Consider the following 24,605-nt stretch of genomic DNA (forward strand, 5'->3'; position numbering starts at 1 on the left):
AGAGTAGCCTAAGAAGGTTGTTGTGACAGGGACATGGCAAGTTTTTTAGTACTCATTGCTTGGAAGAGTCCTCAGCACTCTGCTTGCTGTCAGCCCTGCTGGCAGGAGCAGCAGAGCCCAACTCTTGGGCACTGGAAGAGCTCAAGAGGGGGTGTTCAACAAGACCAAGGGCAAGGTCCTGCAGCTGGGTTGGGGCAATGCCAAGCACAAACCCAGGCTGGGCAGGGAGTGGCTGGAGAGCAGTCCTGAGGAGAGGGACCTGGGGGTGCTGGTGGAGGAGAAGCTCAACAGGAGCCAGCAGTGTGCACTTGCAGCCCAGAAAGCCAAGCAGAGCCTGGGCTGCAGCAGCAGCAGTGTGGCCAGCAGGGCCAGGGAGGTGATTCTCCCCCTCTGCTGTGCTCTGCTGAGACCCCACCTGGAGTACTGCATCCAGTTCCAGAGCCCCTGGGACAAGAGGGATGTGGAGGTGCTGGAGAGTGTCCAGAGCAGGGCCAGGAGGATGCTCAGAGGGCTGCAGCAGCTCTGCTGTGAGCACAGACTGAAAGAGTTGGGGCTGTGCAGGCTGGAGCAGAGGAGGCTCCCAGGTGACCTTCTTGTGGCCTTCCAAGCATCTGAAAAGGGCTGCAAAAAAGCTGGGGAGGGACTTTTGAGGCTGTGAGGGAGTGTCAGGAGTGGGGGGAATGGAGCAAAGCTGGAGGTGGGGAGAGTCAGATTGGACATAAGGAGGAAGTTGTTGAGCATGAGAGTGGTGAGAGGCTGGAATGGGTTGCCCAGGGAGGTGGTTGAGGCCTCATGGCTGGAGGTGTTTCAGGCCAGGCTGGCTGAGGCTGTGTGCAGCCTGCTCTAGGGTAGGGTGTCCCTGGGCATGGCAGGGGGGTTGGAACTGGCTGCTCCTTGTGGTCCCTTCCAACTCTGACTGATTCTATGATTCTGTGCTCTTCCCTGCTTCAAGAGATGGTTTGTGCTGGTTTTCTCTTGCAAGCTGAGAGCACAGCCAGCTCCAGTGTGGCCAGTTCCTCCTCAGCCAGGCTCTGAGGGAAAGCCAACTGGGTATTACTTTGCTTTGGGTTTCCTGAGCTGGTGTCAGGTCCAAAGCAAGCGCTGGGACCGCACAGAGTAATGCTAGGAAGGTCCATCAGTGAGAGCTGAGCCTTTTCCCTAAAGATCTGGTGTGGTTGCTTTGCATTCTGTCAGTCCTGGAAGAACTCTTTCCCTAAAGACACTCCAAAGGACCACTGGACTTGGTGAGAGCTTTCTTCTGAGCCTGCTTTTCAGCTTTTGGTCAGCAAGCCCACCCCATGGGGTTGTTGTTGTGCTTGGAACACGCTGAGCTCCTCCAGCACTCCTGAAACAGCTTGGATCTGTTCCATGAAACTGATTTTCTTTCCACCTTTAGGGTTCAGATTCAGCATGGACCTGAGCTGCAGGAACAGTTTGAACTGTGCTTGATGTTCTTGCTTGCACATCTGGATGCGAGGTGGTGCAAGCACCCCAGAGCTGGAGGCTGTGGCTGTGCTGGCAGCCCAGGGCTGTGTGAAATGTCAGCTCTTCTGCTGATGCTTGCAGCTGGTCAAAGGGCAGGAGGTGATGTGCTGAGGGCAGCCTCCAGCATCGCCTGAAGTCATCTGAGGAGTGGTTAATGCTCTGGAGTGGTAGAGGAGCAAGGGCAGAGCTCTCCATCTGTGAGATGAGCAGAGGGGGAGTTGCCCATGAGCCCTTGTGGCCAATAAGGCCAGTGGTCTTCTGGGGTGCATTAGGGAAGGTGTGGCCAGTAGGTCCAGGGAGGTTCTCCTCCTCCTCTACTCTGCCCTATGGAGGCCACGTATGAAGTCCAGGGTCCACTCCTGGACTCCCCCAATTCAAGAGAGACAACCATCATCATGAAAGCACCTGGGTAAATGTGACCACAAGTCCCATTTCCCAACTGCCAGGGCTTGCAGGAATCAGACTCCCTCTTTGGGGAGAGTGATCACAGAATCATAGAATCAAGCAGGTTGGAAGAGAGCTCCAAGCTCATCCAGTCCAACCTAGCACCCAGCCCTAGCCAGTCAACCAGACCATGGCACTAAGTGCCTCAGCCAGCCTCCTCTGGAACACCTATCACAGAATTGGTCAGGGTTGGAAGGGGACACTAAGATCATCTGTTTCCAACCCCTCTGCCATGGGCAGGGACACCTCACACTAGAGCAGGCTGTCTGAAGCTGTGTCCTGCCTGGCTTTAAACACCTCCAGGGATAGGGCCTCAGCCACCTCCCTGGGCAGCCCATTCCAGGCTCTCACCACTTCTTCCTAGCATCCAGTCTGAATCTCCCCATTTCTAGCTTGGATCCATTCCCCCCAGTCCTCTCCCTACCTGACAGCCTAAAAAGTCCCTCCCCAGGGTTCTTGTAGCCCCCTTCAGATACTGAAATGCCAGAAGAAGGTCACCTGGGAGCCTTCTCCTCTCCAGACTGAACAGCCCCAACTCCCTCAGTCTCTCTTCATAGGGTGCTGGAGAGTCCAGCAGAGGCTCTGAAGATGCTGAGGGGCCTGTGGATGTGTTCTTGTAGAAGAGTAGCCTGAGAGGGGCTCTGACCAATGCTCATCAAGAGCTAAAGGACCTGTGGGGGCCAAGAGGATGGGGCCAGACTCCTCTCGGTGGTGCCCAGTGACTGGATGAGGGGCAATGGGCACAAAGTGGAACCCAGGCGGTTCCATCTGAGCAGGAGGAGAAACTTGTTTGGTGTGAGGGTGCTGGAAGCCTGGAGCAGGCTGTCCAGAGAGGTTGTGGAGTCTCCTTGTGTGGAGAGATCCCAAATGCTTCCCTCTTGTGTTGCAGATCAAAGACTACGAGAAGCTGGACTCGGAGGAGGAGCGGCTGAGCCGGAGCCGGCAGATTTACGACACCTACATCATGAAGGAGCTGCTGTCCTGTTCTCATGTGAGTGTCACCCACCTCGGGGGGAGGATCTCCAGAGCTCCCTTCTAACCCCTTAACCATTCAAGGATTCTTGGCTCTGGAGGGCTGAAACATCCACGTCTGCTGTCTCTGCAGCTGCGTGTGGGATTCTACCTGAGTTTGTTAAGGGAGCATCATCAAACTCCTTCACCTTCACCTCTCTCCTCCTCATCCTCCCCTCTCCTGCCTTCCCACTTCAGAGTAACCATTTCCCTGCATCGTCCTGCATGTTTGACAGCACCAGAGCTGCTGTATTGCATCCTTCTGAGGGATGTCTGGTTTCCAGCTGCTTAAAAGAGCAACAGTGCTGGAGATCTTCAGGGAAATTTATATTGCCAAGTTTAAAATCTTCCTTTTGTTTTTTCTCCCTTTATTTTTTTCTCCTTTTATTTTTTCCTTTTATTTTTTCTCCTTTTATTTTTGTTTCATTTTATTTTTTCCTCCTTTTATTTTTTTCTTTTATTTTTTCCTCCTTTTTTATTTTTTTCCTTCTATTTTTCCTTGGTTTATTTTTTCTTCTTTGATTTTTTCTCCTTATATTTTTTCTCCTTTTATTTTTTTTCCTTTTATGTCTTCCTCCTTTTATTTTTTTCTCCCTTTTATTTTTTCTTCTTTTTTCCTTTTGTTTTTTCTCCCTTTATTTTTTTCTCCTTTTATTTTTTCCTTTTATTTTTTCTCCTTTTATTTTTGTTTCATTTTATTTTTTCCTCCTTTTATTTTTTTCTTTTATTTTTTCCTCCTTTTTTATTTTTTTCCTTCTATTTTTCCTTGGTTTATTTTTTCTTCTTTGATTTTTTCTCCTTATATTTTTTCTCCTTTTATTTTTTTTCCTTTTATGTCTTCCTCCTTTTATTTTTTTCTCCCTTTTATTTTTTCTTCTTTTTTCCTTTTGTTTTTTCTCATTTTTTCCCTCCTTTTATTTTTTCTCCTTTTATTTTTTCTCCTTTTATTTTTTCTCCTTTTATTTTTTCTCCTTTTATTTTTTCTCCTTTTATTTTTTCTCCTTTTATTTTTTCTCCTTTTATTTTTTCTCCTTTTATTTTTTCCTCCTTTTATTTTTTCCTTCTTTTATTTTTTCCTCCTTTTATTTTTCTTTTCTTTTTTCTCCTTTTCTTTTTTCTCCTTTTTTTCCTCCTTTTATTTTTTCTCCTTTTTTTTCCTCCTTTTATTTTTTTCTCCTTTTTTTTCTCCTTTTATTTTTTCCTCCTTTTATTTTTCTTTTCTTTTTTCTCCTTTTTTCTCCTTTTGCTTTTTCTCCTTTTTTTCCTCCTTTTATTTTTTCTCCTTTTTTTTCCTCCTTTTATTTTTTCCTCCTTTTATTTTTCTTTAATTTTTTCTCCTTTTATTTTTTCTCCTTTTCTTTTTTCTTTTATTTTTCTCTTTTTTCCTCCTTTTCTTTTTCCTCCTTTTCTTTTTCCTCCTTTTCTTTTTTCCTCCTTTTCTTTTTTCCTTCTTTTCTTTTTTCCTCCTTTTTTCTCCTTTTCTTTTTTTCTCCCTTTATTTTTTCTCATTTTTTCCTTTTCTTTTTTCCCAAAGCCTTTCTCCAAACAAGCTGTAGATCATGTACAAAAACATTTAGCCAAGAAACAAGTGCCAGCCAGCCTTTTTCAGGTGAGCTTCAGACATTTTTGAGTTTTCATCTCTTGTTTATGTATTTGGCAGTAACTAACTCTGTGCATGTTATTTTAGGAGACAGAATGAATGATCCAGGTGCATAGTCTTTGCTGGGGAGAAAAAAAAGTTGCTTTTTTAGGTCAAATACCAATTACAGAATACTTCTGTCTGAAATATAGAATTATAGAGTCACAGAATCAGGCAGGGTTGGAAGGGACCACAAGGAGCAGCCAGTTCCAGCCCCACCTGCCATGCCCAGGGACACCCTACCCTAGAGCAGGCTGCACACAGCCTCAGCCAGCCTGGCCTCAAACATCTCCAGCCATGGGGCCTCAACCACCTCCCTGGGCAACCCATTCCAGCCTCTCACCACTCTCATGCTGAGGAACTTTGTCCTTGCATCCATTCCCCCCAGTCCTGTAGCTCTGAGGCCAACCTGAAGTATAGGTAACGGCCGGATCGTAACATCAGTTTTGTTGGGTGCTGAAGTACTGACTCTGTGCTTTTACTTCTTTTTAGCCATATATAGAAGAAATTTGCGATAGTCTGAGAGGAAAAATATTTCAAAAATTTATGGAAAGGTAAGAACATGAGCTGGTATCCAACCCTCCTGGAGCCAGGAAGGTAGGGTCTTGAAGGATTGCTGTGAGAGAAGGCGGAAAATTGATTCATAGACTTCATTTCATTGATTGTCTCTTACCAGGAAGCTCCTGGGAGTGAGTGGCTTTGGTGTATATCCTGATTAAGGTCAGGATGGGTGAGTGGCAAAATGGTGAAGCTGAGAGATTTTCTTCTGTTGCTCTCAGAGCAGTTTAGTCTCCAAGGTTTCAAACCACAGAACCTGCGTTCTCGTGGGGTGCTGTCATGAGGAGGCATCTTTTGTGTGTGCCCAATGGTTTGGGTTTCTACCTTGGACACCTTGAAATGAAACAGAAAAGGTCTAAAAGAAAGAGTACAGGACATGGACTTAAATGAAAGAGTACAGGACATAGACTTAGTTCAGCAGAGCAGCCTTTAATAGTCGTGTGCAGGCTTTGGCTCTCTCCCAGCCCAGCCATGGCTCTAAAGTGGTGTGTGGTGTCCTGCAGGCAGACTGATGGAGCTGTAAAAATGCCTCCACACAGGCATCATTTCTTAGCCTGCAAATAAATACTTAATTATTTATGTGGGATTGAGAAACTGGAGAAGCTGGTTTGGGTTGTTGTTGTTTATTTTTGAGGCGGGGGGAGGATAGGGGAGAGGGGCAACAGCTTGTGGTGTTATTGATGTTATTCCTGTTTTGAGTTTAAAGTGATCCTTGGGGTATGCAGAGGTTTATTAACATAAATGGAGCTGCTTCTGTTTTCTTATCATTGTCTTGCTAATTGTGTAATTTAAATGTTTTGTTAGTTCCAAACTTAGTTGCTTTTAAAAATTAAAGCCCATCTGAAAGAAAAAGGAGATGTGAGGACATCCTAAGCACTCAGGATTGGAGGGAGAAAGTTCTCTGCTGCCTTTCTTTTAACGAGGATGTGAAAAGACAAAGCATGCACGGCTCAGTGGAGGGTTTGGCTTGGTGGGAGTGAGGGTCCAGTTGTTTGGAAGGAAAGGTCATCACTTACTAAATCCCACAACAGCCCCAAACCCAAACTTGGATTTAGTTTAGCTTCCATTTAGTTTAAATATCAGAGTCTTGGCTGTTTGCTCTGATGCTTTGCACTGTGGTCTCAGACAACTTCTCAACTTCTTTCCTTGCAGTGACAAGTTTACTAGGTTTTGCCAGTGGAAAAATGTAGAACTAAATATTCATGTAAGTAACCTGCAGCTACCTTTCTCTTGTCAGGAGTGAAAATGGTCAGTTCTGAAAGAGATGTGATGCTGAGGGATGTGGGTTAGCACCAGACTTGGTAGAGTTCAAGAATGGTTGGATTGGGTGACCTGAAAGGGCTTCTCCAACCAAAATGGTTCTGTGATTCTATGAACTGTGCTTAAAAAGGGCTGTGGGGAATGTTAGTGGTCTGCTCTTCTACTCTCAGACATGACAGGCTGAAGGATCTCGTGCAGTCCTGAGAATCTCTCCCTGCCTTGAGTTAATCATGGAACCATACAACTGTTTGGGTTGGAAAAGCCCTCTCAGACCGTCCAAGTCCAACCATCAACCCAACACCACCATGGCCATCAAACCACATCCCAAAGTGCCATGGCCACAGGTTTCTTGCACACCTCCAGGGATGGGGACTCCAGCACCTCCCTGGGCAGCCTGCGCCAATCCCTGACCACTCTTGCAGCAAAGAAATTTTTCCTTCTCTCCAACCTAGCCCTCCCCTGGCACAGTTTCAGGCCATTTCCTTTCCCTCTATCACCTGAGACTAAGGAGAAGAGACCAACCCCACCTCACTGCAACCTCCTTTCAGGGAGCTATAGAGAGCAATGAGGTCTCCCCTCAGCCTCCTCTTTTCCAGGCTAAGCAACCCCAGTTCCCTCAATTGCTCCTCCCCAACTCTGTTCTCCAGACCCTTCCCCAGCTTTGTTGCCCTTCTCTGGACCCACCCCAACCCCTCAATGTCCTCCTGGGAGCAAGGAACCCAAACCTTTGGTCCCTGGGAGCGAGGGAACCCACAATTCAAGATGCAACCAAGCTACCAGAATTCCTCCCCTACCAACTGTCCCCTTTTTCCCCGCTCCAATTCTAACCCTGTCCCCACAGCCCTCACCTCAGCCTCTGCTTTGGTCCCTCTGCACTGCATGGATCCAGCTTTGTCTGTCAGCTTTGTCCTCCTTGCTGCAGGCTGGGTGAAGAATGAGACCTGTCAGCCTTTGGCATCAACAGCCTCATTCATCCTGTGGTCCTCAGGCTGTAGTTCTGGCGAGCACTTTGGGATGTAAACAAGAAGGGTTCCCAAAGCAGTGAATGCTGTGGGAGTTACAGTAGTTAAGGATGTCAATTTGATCCATTATTGAGATGTTTTCTAAGCAAGAAATTGTTGGTTTGTTTTTCAATGCTGCAAAATGAAACCTGGTTTCCTTCTGTTCTTTGCATTTCCAGCTGACCATGAATGATTTTAGTGTACATAGAATAATAGGAAGAGGGGGATTTGGTGAAGTTTATGGCTGCAGGAAAGCAGACACTGGAAAAATGTGAGTATATCCAGACTGGATTTTAGAGGTGATTGTAAACTCTCAACTAGAAAAGCAATCCTTCCAGTTGTTTCTGACAGCATCATGGAGAGCAGCATTGCTTTGCTGTGGAGCTCTTCCTTATTAAATGTTATCCCAGGAGGTTCTGGTTTCTGGATCATCCTTAAGCTTTGCTATTTGATCCTGCTGTGCCGTGGGGCTTCAGCCTAGCTGAGCTCTTAAGCACATCCTTCACTACAATGGGCTTGTCAGAGTGAATGGGAGCTGCCCGTGTGGGAAATGAAGTGTGTGCTTAAAGGTTTGGCTGGAGCACAGCCATGGCCTCTTGCAGCCTGTGCTGACCATCTGAGGAGATACCTCTGAAGGTTGCTCCTCTGGGCAGCAGAGCTGGTTGATGTAGGGCTGGAGGATGGCACAGGGAGGTGAGCTCAGTGCTGCTCACTTTGCAGGGGCAGATTCTGGCTGTGATCTTCCAGCTTTGGGGAATTACATCCAGTTCTGCCTTGATTATGTGGTTCACTGGTGAAAGCAGTGATCCATGCTCACATTTGGAAGGATCTAGTTCCAGCTCTGAACTTTGGTTGGATAGAGGTCTTGATGTGACCTCCAAGATCAACTCTGTGTTGTTTTGGGTTTTTTCTAATCTTACCCTTCACACCATTCTTACACTTCTGGCCTCAGCATCCTCACTCTTGTCCTGGTCTCACCATTCTCACACTTCTGGCCTCAGCATCCTCACTCTTGTCCTGGTCTCACCATTCTCACACTTCTGGCCTCAGCATCCTCACTCTTGTCCTGGTCTCACCATTCTCACACTTCTGGTCTCAGCATCCTCACTCTTGTCCTGGTCTCACCATTCTCACACTTCTGGCCTCAGCATCCTCACTCTTGTCCTGGTCTCACCATTCTCACACTTCTGGCCTCATCGTCCTCACTCTTGTCCTGGTCTCACCATTCTTACACTTCTGGCCTCAGCATCCTCACTCTTGTCCTGGTCTCACCATTCTCACACTTCTGGCCTCAGCATCCTCACCCTTGTCCTGGTCTCAGCATCCTCACCGTTGTCCTGGTCTCAGCATCCTCACCCTTGTCCTGGTCTCACCATCCTCACCCTTGTCATGGTCTCACCATCCTCACCCCTGTCATGGTCTCCCCTTTCTCCTGATCATCCAATTTAAATTCTAGGTGCAGTCATCCCTTCACTTTCTGCTGTGAACATCTGGGCATTGATTTAACAGATGATTCTCAAGTCCCCTCTAAGTTTATGCATTTACACCTCCCCCAGCCCCTTTCACCTGACTTTTCTCCTAACACTTTGAGTCCAGAGACCATCCTTAAACATTTCTCCTCCGAGCAGGCATGGCATGTGGGAAGTGCCAAGTCTCTGCGGTTGCAGCTGGCTTCACTGGCAGTTGTCTGCTTGGCATCCTCCACAATAATGGACTTCTGAGCTATTAAGAAGTAGAAGACATCTTAATGTTGCTGTCAGGATTGGTATTTTTTGCAGAGACTCCAAGTATTGTACCTCAGTACTCTTACTAACAACCTTGGCTTGATTCTTGCTGTGGTAATTTTTATGTCCCACGTTCCTTTGTCCATGTATGGACCCAAACACTTTAGCCTGAGCAGATGTCCACCCTGAAGAGGTAGTTCCCAGATTTCCCACTCATTTTCATGTCTGAGTTTTAGCTCTGAACCTTGGCAAGAGAAACAAAGGACAGTTTTAATCAGAGCTAAGTAGAGAGAAGGGAGGTGAAGCGTGGGGAACTCAACCCTCATCAGCTCCGAAGCAAGACTTTAGATGAGCTTCAGGTTCTGGGTAGAGGTTTGGTTTAATTCTTTCTTAATCCAAACCTGTTTACCCGTCCCTAATCCAGATCCTGTCCAGTCTAGATGGCTGCCTCTGCTGCACTTACTGCCTGCAAGGAGCTTGGGAAGCCACCCCTCCAAGGTAACTGCCATCGGTGTTCCACTAACCCACAGACACACCTGAGGCTTCCTCCCTGTCGCCCCCAGCAAGGACAGCTACCAGGAGGACACTTTTTTATTGTACTGAAGGTGCTGAGAGTCTGGTCCACCTTCCCCAGAGAGGTGGTAGATCCCTAAAACCATTCCAGGTCAGGTTGGTTGTGGCTCAACCTGCTCTAGTTGCAGATGCCCCTGCTGACTGCAGGGGGTTGAACTGGGTGGCCTTTGAAGGTCCCTTCCCAGCTACAGCATTCAGGGTTTTTATGACAGCTGAGTCCCATGCAGGACACAGTCCAAAGCAGGAGGGCCAGGAGTGCTTCCTGAGCATGCAGCTTGGTAGTAAAATGAGATCTTTGATCTCTATCAGCCTTCAGCAGCCTCAGTGGCCTTGCTGTGGCCTGTGGTGTCATGGCATGAGCACAGGGTAGGGTGTGAGATGTTACTTCAGCCATCCTTTGCAGCCTCCTCAGCATAAACACCTGCCAAAAGTATTTCCTTGCTTTGGGAACTTAAAGGAAGTGTGGTTCAGAGAGCTTCTTCTACCCATCTGCTCTGCCCTGCTGAGACTGCATCTGGAGTACTGTGTCCAATTCTGGGCCCCTCAGTTCAGAAGGACATAGAACTGCTTGAGAGAGTCCAGTGCAGAGCCACAAAGATGATGAAGGGAATGGAACAGCTCTGTAATGAGGAGAGCCTGAGGGAGCTGGGGCTGTGCTGCTTGGAAAGGAGGAGACTGAGAGGTGACCTCAGCAGTGGTTATAAAGGTGAAAGGATAGTGCCAGGAGGCTGGAGCCAGGCTCTGCTGGGGGATGCCCAACAGCACAAGGGGCAGTGGTGGAAGCTGAGGCAGAGGAAGTTTCGTTTAAACATGAGGAGGAATTTTTTCCCTGTGAAGGTGCCAGAACCCTGGAACAGGCTGCCCAGGGGGGTTGTGGAGTCTCCCTCTCTGGAGATATTCACATCCCACCTCTGTGATCTGCTCTAGGAGATCCTGCTCTGGCAGGGAACTTGGACTGGCTAAGCTTTGGAGGTGCCTTCCGTGCGCTGACATTGTGTGATTCTTCCCCCACCCCCAGACTGGCCTGGCCAGGGGGTGAGGTGCCTGGTTTGGGGAGTGGAAGTGCCACAAGGCCCTGTTTCTGTGTAGGCAATGAATCAACATCACCACAACGCTGCAACAAGCTGCTTCCCTGAGCACCTTTTGGCACCAGTGACCTCAAACTCTGTGGTTCCCTGGAGGAACACACAGGTCCTCTTTGGCTCTTCTCTGATAGCAGGCTTGGAAATAAACCCCCCCCCAAAACTCCAGGCTGTGCTATCTCCTGCTCTGGTTTGATGGTTGTTAGGGTAACATTCTTCCCTCTATTTTTTTCATCCCTGGTGCAAGGTTTGATTAATTCCTTGTAGTACAGATGGTAGAAGATTAAACCCACAAACAACACCAAAAAGCTTTCTGCTGTCTATCTGACCTTTTCTCTTTTCCTTTGAGTAGAAAGAGAACATGAAAAAATAATATAGAGCTCTAAAACTCAGCATGTGTTCAAGATAGTCCTTTCCTGGCAGAGTTGAAACTGTTGGAATTAAATGAAACCATAGCAGAGCCTCTGTTATTTAATTCACACTGCAAATCCTTGCTTGGAGCTATTGCAGAATGAGTGCCTGAGCTGTAATCCCTCTCTCACTGCTGTGCTTTGGGCGCTGAATTTTGTTCAAACACATTGCTCTGTTCAGAGATTGCTGCTGGAAGTGTTTTAATTCCAGGAGCTTTCTTGTTTAATGGTGTAATGATGGTGTTAGGACTGGGTTTAAGGCTGGAAAATACACATTGGTGGGACTTTGTGAATGAAACCTGAGTAGAGGAAGGAGGTTTTGGTTGGTTGGTTGTGGCTTCTGGTGCTTTTTGTCTGAACAGTTAATATTTGCAGGTATGCAATGAAATGTTTAGATAAGAAGAGAATCAAGATGAAGCAAGGAGAAACATTAGCCTTAAATGAAAGAATTATGCTGTCCCTTGTCAGCACAGGGGTGAGTATCACTGGTTTGCTGTTCTTGCCTTTTGGTTGTTGCTGGTTTGCATACAGGATCAAGCCTTGGATATATTACCTGTGCCATCCATTCAGTGGTGTGATGTGCAGAAGATAAACCTTCCTTCCCTGGGGACCTTCCTCCCCTGAGAACCTTCCTCCCTTGGGAACCTTCCTCCCTTGGGAACCTTCCTCCCCTGGGGAACCTTCCTCCCCTGAGAACCTTCTTTCATTGAGAACCTTCCTCCCCTGGGGACCTTCCTCCCCTCAGAGCCTTCCTTCATTGGGAACCTTCCTCCCCTGGGAACCTTCCTCCCCTGGGAACCTTCCTCCCCTGAGAACCTTCCTTCATTGAGAACCTTCCTCCCCTGGGGACCTTCCTCCCCTCAGAGCCTTCCTTCATTGAGAACCTTCCTCCCCTGGGAACCTTCCTCCCCTGGGGAACCTTCCTCCCCTGAGAACCTTCCTTCATTGAGAACCTTCCTCCCCTGGGGACCTTCCTCCCCTGGGAACTTTCTCCCCCCTCCTCCCCCTGATTCTAACCATATGTCTGAAATAGAAAAACAAACTTTAGGTGCTTAGACCTGAAGAGGTTTGAGGAGATTCCTGTCTCTTGGGTGATTTCTCTGCTGCTCCTCTACTCCTTTTCCTGCCCTTTCTTTATGGTGAGGGAGCCCTGGAGCAGGCTGCACAGAGAGGTTGTGGAGTCTCCATCTCTGGAGACTTTCCAGACCTGCCTGGGTGCCTTCCTGTGTGACCTGCCCTAGGTGACCTTGCTTTGATAGGGGAGGTTGGACTAGAGGATCTCTATAGGTCCCTATTCTGTGGTTCTGATTGTGTGATTCTGATTGTGTGGTTCTGGTTGGTTCTGGTTGTGTGGTTCTGATTGGTTCTGATTGTGTGATTCTGTCTGGGTGTGATTCTGATTGGTTCTGAATGTGTGGCTCTGATTGGTTCTGATTCTGTGGTTCTGATTAGTTCTGATTGTGTGGTTCTGATTGTGTGATTCTGGCTGGGTGTGATTCTGATTGGTTCTGGTTGTGTGGTTCTGATTGTGTGATTCTGGCTGGGTGTGATTCTGATTGGTTCTGGTTGTGTGGTTCTGATTGGTTCTGATTGTGTGATTCTGGCTGGGTGTGATTCTGATTGATTCTGGTTGTGTGGTTCTGATTGATTCTAGTTGTTTGGTTCTGATTGTGTGATTCTGATTGGTTCTGAATGTCTGGTTCTGATTGATTCTAGTTGTGTGATTCTGACTGGGTGTGATTCTAATTGGTTCTGATTCTGTGGTTCTGATTGGTTCTGATTGTGTGATTCTGACTGGGTGTGATTCGGATTGGTTCTGATTGTGTGATTCTGATTGGTTCTGGTTGTGTGGTTCTGATTGATTCTGGTTGTGTGGTTCTGATTAGAATCAGTTTAGAACCATTTAGAATCATTTAGAAGCATTTCAGCTGGAAAGGACCTGGCCCAGCAGGAGGCATCCCTGCCCAGAGCAGAGGGCTTGGCACTAGATTATCTTCAATGTCCCTTCTAACCCCAACCATTCTATGAGTCCATGAACCTCCAAGGAGGAGGCATCCACAACTTCCCTGGGCAGGCTGTTGCAGTGTCTCACCACCCTCACTGTCAAGAATTACTTCTCAGTCTCCAATCTAAATCTCCTCTCTTCCAGTTGAAAGCCTTTCCAGATGCTGGAGCATTTCACACCTCTGGCATTAAATAGATTCACTTTGAAAGTGGTAAAGTAAGAGAATGAATACATTAATTCCTGATAAAAAGCTGTTGAGGCTGAGTGGCTCCTGCCTTCCCTAGTGACAGGATTTATGTCCTGCCTGGAACCAAATGCAAGTGGGAAGTTCATCATAGTACAATTAGTCACTGAGCTGAGGATCCAGATGTTCTCTGCAAAACACAGCCTAACAGCTGTGCTGAGTACACAGGCATTTGTGCAGCCAGCCTCTGCTGAGCTACCTAAAAACGTTGGCATTCACAACTGGTTCTTCAGGAAGGTGCTCCCAGTTTGGTGTATGTAGTGGCCACATGGTGAGGATGAAAGAAAAGTAGGGGTTAGAGACCTCGTTGCTCTCTGCAGCTACCTGAAAGGAGGTTGGAGTGAGGCAGGTGTTGGCTGCTCCTCCTGTATGACTAAGGACAGGACAAGAGGAAATGGCTTGGGAAGGTTTAGGTTGGAAATTAGGAGAGCAGCCCCGTGGAGAGGGACCTGGGAGTGCTGCTGGATAAGAAGTTGTCCATGGGGCAGGCAGTGTGCCCTTGTGGCCAAGGAGGCCAATGGGATCCTGGGGTGCATTAAGCAGAGTGTGTCCAGCAGATCAAGGGAGGTTCTCCTCCCCCTCTACTCTGCCCTGGTGAGATGGAGTACTTCAGGTGGGGTCTCACCAGAGCCAGGGAGGCAGAATCACCTCCCTCATCCTGCTGGCCACACTTCTGTTACATTTTTTGATATATAGATAACTCTATCTATTTTTTTTTCCCCCTTCCACATGATTTATTCCCAGAAATTTGTCTTTTTTGGATTTACTCCAGGACTGTTTGGATGTAAGGAACTGCTCCCAAACTATTCTTAACTCCCACATTGTCGTCACGCTGCTGCTGCTTTTTCTTCAGAGCAGAAGTTATGACTGCAGCAAAATCACAGTTCCTTGGGAAATTGGCTTTGCTGCTTTATCTTTCACTCCAAAAGGTGATCAGAGAGTTGCAGCATCTCTCCTCCAAAGACAGGCTGAGGGAGTTGGGGCTGTTCAGCCTGGAGAAGGCTCCAGGGAGACCTTAGAGCTGCATTTCAATATCTGAAGGGGACCTAGAGGCAGGCTGTGGAGGGACTGAAGAAAAAAGCCTGGCTGGGGCACTTAGTGCCATGGTCTGGTTGCTTGGCCAGGGCTGGGTGCTAGGTTGGGTTGGCTGAGCTTGGAGCTCTCTTCCAACCTGCTTGATTCTATGATTCTATGACTGTTTTACAAGGGCCTGTGGGGATGGGATGAGGGCAGTGCCCAGGGAGGTGGTGGAGTCACCATCCCTGGGGGTGTGTAAGAAAAGACTGAGTGAGGCACATAGTGCCATGGTCTGGTTGACTGGCCAGGGCTGGGTGCTAGGTTGGACTGGCTGAGCTTGGAGCTCTCTTCCAACCTGCTTGATTCTATGATTCAGTGGTTTGAAACTGGAGCAGGGGAGATTTAGGTTGGGCATTAGAAGGAAGTTCTGCACAATGAGAGTGGTGAGACACTGGAACAGGTTACCCAGGGAGGTAGTTGAGGCCCCGTCCCTGGGAGTGTTTAAGGGCAGGTTGGATGGGGCCTTGAGCAACCTGCTCCAGTGGAAGGTGTCCCTGCCCATGGAACTGGATGATCTTGAAGATCTCTTCCAACTCAAACCATTCTGTGAATCTCTCAATCCTGGCCAGGCATCAAATGGTGTTGCTGATCCTTCCCTTTCCTGCCTGCCAAAGCGGCACCAGGAGCTGGCTCCTGTGGCCTCCACTCTGCCCAAGGCCACTGTGTTTTGCTGCTTCTAAATTGGGAAGTAAGGAAGTTCCTGTTAGAGATTCCCAGAGCTTTCACTATTGACACTGCAGCAGTTAACACATTGTTTAAGTCATGTCAGGTCACACTCCTGCTTCCTGCCTGGTGTCCTGGAGGAGAGCAATGGTTAAGCTCTTCTTAGCTCATCATCCTGTTGGCTCTAACACTCTGGGGTCAGACTCTTCTCAGTGATACCCAGCAACAGGAGAAGGGGCAGTGGGCACAAAGTGGAACCCAGGAGGTTCCATATGAACAGGAGGAGGAACTTGATGGTGTGAGGATACAGAGCCCTGGAGCAGGCTGTCCAGAGAGGCTGTGGAATATCTTGTGGAGAGCTTCCAAACCCACCTGGATGTTGTGATCCTGGACAAGCTGCTGTGGTTGCCCCTGATTGAGCAGGGAGAGTTGACCTGTAAGGACAGGACAAGGAGGAATGGGTTTAAACTGGCAGAGGGGAGATTGAAACTGGATGTTAGGAAGAAGTTCTTTACAGTGAGGGTGGTGAGACACTGGCACAGGTTGCCCAGGGAGGTTGTGGAGCACAGAATCACAGAACACTTCCAGGGAGGCTGTGGAGCACAGGGTCACAGAATGTGACCAAAGATCACATTCTGTGGCTCTGTGCTCCACAACCTCCCTGGAGGTGTTCAGGACCAGGTTGGATGAGGCCTTGAGCAACCTGTTCTAGTGGGAGGTGTCCCTGCCTATGGCAGGGGATTGGAACTGGCTGAGCTTTGAGCTCCCTTCCAACCTAAACCATTCTCTGATCTCCACAGGTCCCTTCCCACCCTACATGGTAGGATTCTGTGATTCTGCCTCTAGAAGGTACTGATGCTGCCTGCATTTAGCACTTTTGGCTCCTCATGACTCTTTTTGTTCTGGCATCGAAAAGACAAAGCACAAGGGAAGGGCTCTGAAGGGTCAGTGAAACATCAGAGCCTGGAGATGAACACACAGATTGCTTTAGAACATTATTGTGAATATTGGCAAATGGCACAGGGAAAAAAATTCTCTCTTGTGTTTTTTAGCTTCTCTGAGTAGTGCTTTGCTTGTTACCTGGAATGAACTCTTTTGCTCTTTCCCTTCTAGGACTGTCCTTTTATAGTGTGTATGACCTATGCCTTCCACACCCCTGACAAACTCTGCTTCATTCTGGACCTGATGAATGGTAAGCAAGCCTCCTGCAGATGGTGATGATATGACAGAGCTATTGGCAGCAGGACTGGCTGAGATCATAAGGAGAACGAGGGGAAAAATAATCTGAGGTGTGAAGCATCAGCCTGTGGATGGGGTGAAGTGATCTAAAGCAGGGGGTGTAGAGAACAGAGTGGAGAAATCTCTGCTTCTAACATGAACACATTGAAATGAAGGTATCAAAGGGCTTGCTAGGCTGGAAAGCTTGAGAAAATGATGGTCCTGTGGAGAAATGTAGGAGATGAGGGACACAGCTCTCAGAGTAAAAATAAAAGGGCTGCTATAAAGAGCTCTGCGAAGAGGATTGATGGGGGAAGCATTCCTCAAAGGCAAGCAGTTATACCTAGAAGCCTTGGCATGACTCTGTGAGAACAGAGAGAAGTGGGCAGAGTTAACAGAGAGGAGATCCTGCTGTGCCCTTGCTTGCTGAGGATGCTCAGCACTTGTGGGAGTTGGCCCTGAACTCCGACAGTGATCCTGCAGGACCCGAAGGCGTTGGACACATCCGCCCCTGCCGTGCTGCAGGGTGGAAGTTCAGTTGAGCTCTAGAGCTCATATCCTGCAAGCAAGAGAGGCTGGCTTTGGTCTTTTGCAAGTGAAGCTTCTCATTGCAGTCTGGGTCAGGTTGAAGCCACTGCTTGATGATTTTAAATCTGTAGCTTGGTCAGATACAATTTGCTAGGGCTGTTCCCAATTAGGTGTATTGATGGTGCAGGTCAGCTCAGAGTGACACTGGACTGGGTCTGGCCTTTCATTAGGAAAGAATGAAAACATCCTCAACGTGAACATTGGAATATTTGGGCCCAGATGACCTTTCCTAACCCAAACTGGGCTGTTCTCTATGCTAATTTATTCCCTTCTCCACCAACCTCTGCGTGTGATTGCATTTCACTTGCCTGCTCTGGAAATCCTTTGCATCCAGACTCAGTGGCTGGCTTAGTCACTGCATACAAATGTTATGTGAAGCAGATATATGTTTGAAATGAAGTTTCAGAGGGTTGAAATGAAGTTTCAGAGGGCTGAAATGTATTTATTAGCTTCCTTGGGTGTTTTCTACTTGCAGAACACAAGCCTGGCTCTCTGTGTGCTCCTCAGGTTCTAAGAGCCTGTGCTCTTCCCTGCCCTCCCCGAGGTCATGCTGTGGTTGCTTGTGGGGCAAGATTTTCCTCTTCTTTTAATTACATCTCAGCTCTTGTAATTGCAGGAGGAGATTTGCACTATCACCTCTCCCAGCATGGAGTGTTCTCTGAAAAAGAAATGAGGTTTTATGCTACTGAAATCATCCTGGGGTTGGAACACATGCACAACCGCTTCGTGGTGTACAGAGACCTAAAGGTAATGGTTGGGGGGAGGTCAGCAACTGACTGCATCCACAGGGTTGGTTGTTAGAATCAGAGAATGGTTTAGGTTGGAAGGGACCTCAAGGATCAGCCAGTTCCAACCCCCTGCCATAGGCAGGGATACCTCTCACTAGAACAGGTTGTTCAAGGCTTCATCCAGCCTGGCCTTGAACACCTCCAGGGAGGTTGTGGGGCACAGAATCACCCAATGTGATCTTTGATCACATTGGGCGATTCTGTGCCCCACAACCTCCCTGGGCAACCTGTGCCAGTGTCTCACCACCCTCACTGCAAACAGCTTCTTCCTAACATCCACTTTCAATCTCTCCCCTTCCACTTTAAACCCATTCCTCCTCCTCCTGTCATTACAAGACCTTGTCACTAGTCCCTCCCCAGCCTTCCTGTAGTTCCTCTTCAGATTCTGTAAGGCCACTCCAAGGTCTCCTCCAAGCCTTCTCTTCTCCAGGCTGCAAAACCCCAACTCTCTCAGCCTGTCCTCATAGCAGAGCTGCTGCAGCCCTCTGAGCATCCTCATGGCCTTCCTCTAACAGTTCCACATCTTTCTTGTGTTGAGGGCTCCAGAACTGCACACAGTTAGAGAGCAAGCAACTAAGAATTGAAAGAATTATCCTGCCTGCAACCTTTCCCTGGGAGGAGAGGAGATGATTTGGTGTCTTTGGTTGATCCTTCTACTAATCTCTGCTATTACCCAGTTAAACCAGCCTGGGAGGTGCCACCTTGTGGGGGTCAGGAGAAACCCTGTGCAGTGTTACCTCAGCTCCCCATCTTAATGAGGGTATTAATTTAGAGAGTGACCTCTATTTCTGAGGGTCCTGAAAGAGGAATGTGTGTGGTGGGACACTAATAGGAAGACAGTTGTCCAGAGGTGTTTAACTGAGGAGTTAGTTCACTGAGGATGTTTAGCTGAGGAGTTGAGAACTGCTCTGAAATTGGTGTCTGTGAAGCAAGTGACCACAAAAGAAGGAAGTCTGCACAGATAGTGCAGGGTGTAGGTGGCAAATAGAAACATCACATTCTTTTGGTTGCAAGACAACTCTTAGGTCATCAAGTCCAGCCTTTAACCCAGCACTGCCAGGTCACCTCTAAACCATGACCCTCAGCACCACATCTCAATGGCTTTCAAACCTCTCCAAGAATGAGGACTCTACCATTGCCCTGAGCAGCCTGTGCCAGCCTCAGCCCTCAAGGGGAGAAAAAATTGTTTCTCATGCCCAACCTAAACCTCCCCTGGCACAACTTGAGGCCATTTCCTCTTGCCCTATCACTGGAAACATGGAAGAGCCTACACAAGAACCAAGAGCAGTGTGGACTTGAGACCAAAGCTGATTTATCCTGTCATAAGCTTTCTGCTTCAAATTCTGCCTGGGTTTTCTCTTCCATTATTCTTAAGTTTCACAACCTGTGGGCTTGGTGGCAGTGCTCTCTTAGAATATAGGTTTCAACTAGAAAGTGCCTGCTCTGTTGATGCAAAAAAGACCCCTAAAAAGGCATTTACCAACTAGCAGAGGGGTTTGATGTTGGAGAGTGAGATAGAGAGCTGAGCCTCTGAGTGTGTGGGTCTGGCAGCCAAACCCTACCAAGCAGTGACCCTTCTGTCTCTTGTGGATTTCCAGCCTGCAAATATCTTGTTGGATGAACATGGGCACGTGAGGATATCAGACCTTGGGCTGGCTTGTGATTTCTCCAAAAAGAAGCCACATGCCAGTGTGTAAGTATGAGGGCTGGGAGCTTTGCTGCACCTAGTTAGTGTTAAACAAGTCCTGTTTGTGTCTTGTGCTTTCACCTTTGCCTGAAGGAAGAAAATATCACTTGTGTGGCACAGGCTTGCTTCATACCAGGGCTAAGCTGGGCACTCTCATCAAGTGTTTCAGTCTCCTCTCTGTTTTCCTGCATGGTTGTAGCAGCTGATGTGTAGGCATGGGGCTGGAAGATGACACATTATTTGGAGATGATTCACTCTTCAGAGAAGAACCTTGACTGAGTTAAAATACCAGATTGTTTTAATTGTCCTTGATGGATAATTGAATATTCCAAACCTGACTCTAAATCAGGATTTATTGTGTCTTCCTGGATCTTTGTAGACCTGGAGGTAAATTGTGTTCTTTCCCTTGCCTCTTGGCAGCAGGTCATCAGTGGGGTCTGAGATTCTTGGGCAGCAGGTTGTCACTGGGGTCTGAGTTTCTTGGGCAGCAGTTCCTCACTGGGGTCTGAGTTTCTTGGGCAGCAGGTTGTCAGTGGGGAATGAGTTTCTTGGGCAGCAGGTTGTCACTGGGGAATGAGTTTCTTGGGCAGCAGTTTCTCACTGGGGTCTGAGTTTCTTGGGCAGCAGTTTCTCACTGGGGTCTGAGTTTCTTGGGCAGCAGTTTCTCACTGGGGTCTGAGTTTCTTGGGCAGCAGTTTCTCACTGGGGTCTGAGTTTCTTGAGCAGCAGGTTGTCAGTGGGGTCTGAGTTTCTTGGGCAGCAGTTCCTCGCTGGGGTCTGAGTTTCTTGGGCAGCAGGTTGTCAGTGGTGTCTGAGTTTCTTGGGCAGCAGTTCCTCACTGGGGTCTGAGTTTCTTGAGCAGCAGGTTGTCAGTGGGGTCTGAGTTTCTTGGGCAGCAGTTTCTCACTGGGGTCTGAGTTTCTTGGGCAGCAGGTTGTCAGTGGGGTCTGAGTTTCTTGGGCAGCACGTTGTCAGTGGGGTCTGAGTTTCTTGGGCAGCAGGTTGTCAGTGGGGTCTGAGTTTCTTGGGCAGCAGGTTGTCAGTGGTGTCTGAGTTTCTTGGGCAGCAGGTGGTCAGTGGGGTCTGAGTTTCTTGGGCAGCAGGTTGTCAGTGGAGTCTGAGTTTCTTGGGCAGCAGTTCCTCACTGGGGTCTGAGTTTCTTGAGCAGCAGGTTGTCAGTGGGGTCTGAGTTTCTTGGGCAGCAGGTTGTCAGTGGGGTCTGAGTTTCTTGAGCAGCAGGTTGTCAGTGGGGTCTGAGTTTCTTGGGCAGCAGGTTGTCAGTGGGGTCTGAGTTTCTTGGGCAGCAGGTTGTCAGTGGGGTCTGAGTTTCTTGGGCAGCAGGTTGTCAGTGGTGTCTGAGTTTCTTGGGCAGCACGTTGTCAGTGGGGTCTGAGTTTCTTGGGCAGCAGGTTGTCAGTGGAGTCTGAGTTTCTTGGGCAGCAGTTCCTCACTGGGGTCTGAGTTTCTTGAGCAGCAGGTTGTCAGTGGGGTCTGAGTTTCTTGGGCAGCAGGTTGTCAGTGGAGTCTGAGTTTCTTGGGCAGCAGTTCCTCACTGGGGTCTGAGTTTCTTGAGCAGCAGGTTGTCAGTGGGGTCTGAGTTTCTTGGGCAGCAGGTTGTCAGTGGGGTCTGAGTTTCTTGGGCAGCGGTTCCTCACTGGGGTCTGAGTCTCTTGGGCAGCAGTTCCTCACTGGGGTCTGAGTTTCTTGGGCAGCAGTTCCTCACTGGGGTCTGAGTTTCTTGGGTTCTGTGTGGATTGCATGTTTTATCTGCTGTCATTCTTAGGTGCTCATTTGCCTTGGTGTAGTCTCACAGTTCATTCAAGAGGGAAAGCTTTCTCCTGGCACACCTTAAAAGATTTGCAGTGACTTCTTGAAAGAGTTCCTGTGTTCTGCTTACATCAAGTGCAAAAGCAGTGCCTGGTGGCTGCTTTCTGTGGTGACCAGGGGTGGCTTTTGGAGGTGTCCTGCACCTGGGTGGTAGCTGAAAGGAGACCAATCCTGAGGGCACAAATCAGCTCTGCTCACTCTGTTTCTGGCATTATGGGGTCAGAGCAGGTCTCACTCTTTGGGGCTTTGGGACTGTAGTGGTCTGATCTGAAGTAGCAGGAGCCCTGAGTGTGTCCTTGTGTCTGTCTGCCCTGTAGACAGAGTGGACAGAAAGCACAACCATCTGTCTGTCGTGTTCTGCTCTCAGGCAGAAGGCACTATCTGACCCATGGTTTAGTCTTGCTGTAGCTGCTTTAGTTCTGTCATTTCTGCTGTCCATAGAGTCCTAGAATGGATTGGATTGGAAGGGACCTTAAAGGTCATCCAGTTCCAACCCCTCTGCCATGGGCAGGGACACCTCCTGCTAGACCAGATTGCTTAAAGCCTTGAACAGCTGCAGGAAGGGAGCATCCACAACCTCCCTGGGCAGCCTGTAGGATGTCTCACCACCCTCCCTGGGAAGAAGAAGCAAAGACACCTTCCATTAGACCAGGTTTCAAGGTCCCATCCACCCTGGCCCTGAACACTTCCAGGCTGGGAGCCTCCCCAACTTCTCTGGGCAACCTGTTGCAGTGCCCTGATGGGGAAAGATTTCTTCCTAATAGCCAACCTAAATACAGCTTTTTGGACTTTGAAGCCATCACCTCTCAGCCTATGACTGCCTGCCTCTGGAAGAAGTCCCTCTCTAATCTCCACTTACAAATCCCTTTGCAAGACACCACCTTACCAGCCTAAATTTAGCCTTGCAATCTCACTACAGTGACTTTTAAAGGTTTGGGGTTTCCTTTATTAAGGTTCTTTGAGGCACCCAAGAAAACTCTCAACATACACCCAAACAAACCACACAGAGGTATGGCCGAGGGTAAAGCACCATAAAATCATGCTTTAAAACCCAAATCTTTGTAAACTTAGGCTATCCTATTGAGAAAGCACCAATTTTTCATCCTGATTTGGGATGGTTTGGGGTTGTAATGAAGGTCCTGGTTCTGCTTCTCAGAGGTACCCACGGGTACATGGCTCCCGAGGTGCTGCAGAAGGGGACGGCGTACGACAGCAGCGCGGACTGGTTCTCCTTGGGCTGCATGCTTTTCAAACTCCTCAGAGGGTGAGTGAAACTTCATCTCCTCTGTGCTTTTTGGGTTTAGCCTTGGCCTTGTTGTTGTCTGCTCCTTGAAGCACTTAGAGAGTGCTAAAGTTCTAGAATCATAGAATGGGTTAGGTTGGAAGGGAGCTCAGGGATCAAGCTGGTTCCGATCCCTCGCCATAGGCAGGGACACCTCCCACTAGAACAGGTTGCTCAAGGCTTCATCCAGCCTGGTCCTGAACACCTCCAAAGATCACGTTGGGTGATTCTGTGCTCCACAACCTCCCTGGGCAACCTGTGCCAGTGTGAAGTCTCTTTCTTCAGAGACTTTCACAACCCCTCTGCATTCATCCCCGAGTAACCTGCCCTGGATGATCCTGCTTTGGCAAGGAGGGTTGGATTAGATGATCTCTGGAGATTCCCTTCCAACCCTTACCATGCTGTTGAAGATTTCCTCATCTCTTGGCAATAATCTCAGTGTCCTGACTTTGCATTTCATAGTTGCCTTTTCTTTTCCCTGCAGTCACAGTCCTTTCAGACAGCACAAAACCAAAGATAAGCATGAGATCGACAGGATGACGCTCACCGTGGTAAGGATCCTGGGGAGGGTAGGAGCAGCATTCCTCTTCTTTAGGCAATTCCCATTTTCCTCTAAAAACTGCACCCCCTGAAGCCTGTCTTTACACAGAGGTTGCAAAAACCAGCAGAGAAAAGCTGCTCTCCTGGGTGGGGAAAACCACTTCCAGGGTAAAAATGCATCCTGTATTTCCACAGGGGAAGGGCTGGTTGCAAAAACAGGCAGAGGAAAGCTGCTCTCCTGGGTGGGGAAAACCACTTCCAGAATTCCACATCTCTTTGTGTGCTTCTCTTTCCCATAGAATGTGGAGCTCCCAGATTCCTTTTCTCCTGAGCTGAAGTCCCTTTTGGAAGGGCTCCTGCAGCGAGATGTTAGCAAGAGGCTTGGATGCCAAGGGAGAAGGTAGGTGCTGTCTTTTGCCTTGCACCACTGCCTTAAATGGCCAGGTGGGGGTTGGTTAGCCAGGTGGAGGTTGGTCTCTTCTCCCAGGGAACCAGCAACAGAACGAGGGGACACAGCCTCAAGCTGTGCCAGGGGAGGTCTAGGCTGGATGTTGGGAGGAAGTTGTTGCCAGAGAGAGTGATTGGCGTTGGAATGGGCTGCCCAGGGAGGTGGTGGAGTTGCTGTGCCTGGAGGTGTTGAAGCCAAGCCTGGCTGGGGCACTTAGTGCCATGGTCTGGTTGATTGGCCAGGGCTGGGTGCTAGGTTGGGCTGGCTGAGCTTGGAGCTCTCTTCCAACCTGCTTGATTCTATAATTCTCTGAAATAATTTCCACTTCTCTTCAGGAAGGGCTGGTAATGATAGGGCAAGAGGGAATGGATTGAAGCTGGAAGAGAGGAGATTCAGACTGGAGATTAGGAAGAAATTCTTTCCAATGAGGGTGCTGAGACACTGGCACAGGTTGCCCAGGGAGGTTGTGGAGCACAGAATCACCCAATGTGATCTTTGATTTTTGATCACATTCGGTTCTTCTGTGCTCCACAGCCTCCCTGGAGGTGTTCAAGGCCAGGTTGGATGGGCCTTTGAGCAACCTGAGCTAGCAGGAGGTGTCCCTGCCCATGGTAGAGTGTTGGAACCAGATGATCTTGATAGAGTCACAGAATGGTTTGGTTTGGAAGGGACCTCAAAGCTCATCCAGTTCCATCTCCCTGACACCTGCTACTAGAACAGGTTGCTCAAGGCCTCAGCCAACCTGGTCCTGAACACCTCCAGGGAGGCTGTGGAGCACAGAATCACCCAATGTGATCAAAGATCAAAGATCACATTGGGTGATTCTGTGCTCCACAACCTCCCTGGGCAACCTTTGCCATTGTCTCACCACCCTCACTGCAAACAACTTCTTAGGCTATTCAGAGTGGTTGTGGAGTCTCTTTCTCTAGAGCAGCCACAGCCTCCCTTAGCAACCTATTCCAATCTTCAAGGTCATTTCCAACTCAAACCATTCTATGACTCTAAGAATAAATGGATGGAGTAGAAATCTGCTTCTGTGATTCCTGATGTC

At 48.5% G+C, this 24,605-nt stretch overlaps 1 protein-coding gene across 2 annotated transcripts in view; it reads left to right on the forward strand.

Moving 5' to 3' along the window:
• The window catches only part of GRK3 (G protein-coupled receptor kinase 3), a 101,427-nt gene that overhangs the window by 58,574 nt on the left and 18,248 nt on the right, over nucleotides 1-24,605 (forward strand). For both annotated transcript variants that reach the window (XM_064168898.1, XM_064168899.1), the window contains exons 4-15: nucleotides 2,819-2,920; nucleotides 4,475-4,549; nucleotides 5,072-5,133; nucleotides 6,290-6,341; nucleotides 7,578-7,669; nucleotides 11,563-11,662; nucleotides 16,290-16,368; nucleotides 17,599-17,729; nucleotides 19,369-19,463; nucleotides 22,441-22,548; nucleotides 23,051-23,117; nucleotides 23,406-23,506. In XM_064168898.1, coding sequence (XP_064024968.1) covers nucleotides 2,819-2,920; nucleotides 4,475-4,549; nucleotides 5,072-5,133; nucleotides 6,290-6,341; nucleotides 7,578-7,669; nucleotides 11,563-11,662; nucleotides 16,290-16,368; nucleotides 17,599-17,729; nucleotides 19,369-19,463; nucleotides 22,441-22,548; nucleotides 23,051-23,117; nucleotides 23,406-23,506 — 1,064 coding nt within the window. The remainder of the gene's footprint in view (nucleotides 1-2,818; nucleotides 2,921-4,474; nucleotides 4,550-5,071; nucleotides 5,134-6,289; nucleotides 6,342-7,577; nucleotides 7,670-11,562; nucleotides 11,663-16,289; nucleotides 16,369-17,598; nucleotides 17,730-19,368; nucleotides 19,464-22,440; nucleotides 22,549-23,050; nucleotides 23,118-23,405; nucleotides 23,507-24,605) is intronic.

This window comes from Pogoniulus pusillus, chromosome 30, assembly GCF_015220805.1.
Source record: "Pogoniulus pusillus isolate bPogPus1 chromosome 30, bPogPus1.pri, whole genome shotgun sequence".
Taxonomy (NCBI): domain Eukaryota; kingdom Metazoa; phylum Chordata; class Aves; order Piciformes; family Lybiidae; genus Pogoniulus; species Pogoniulus pusillus.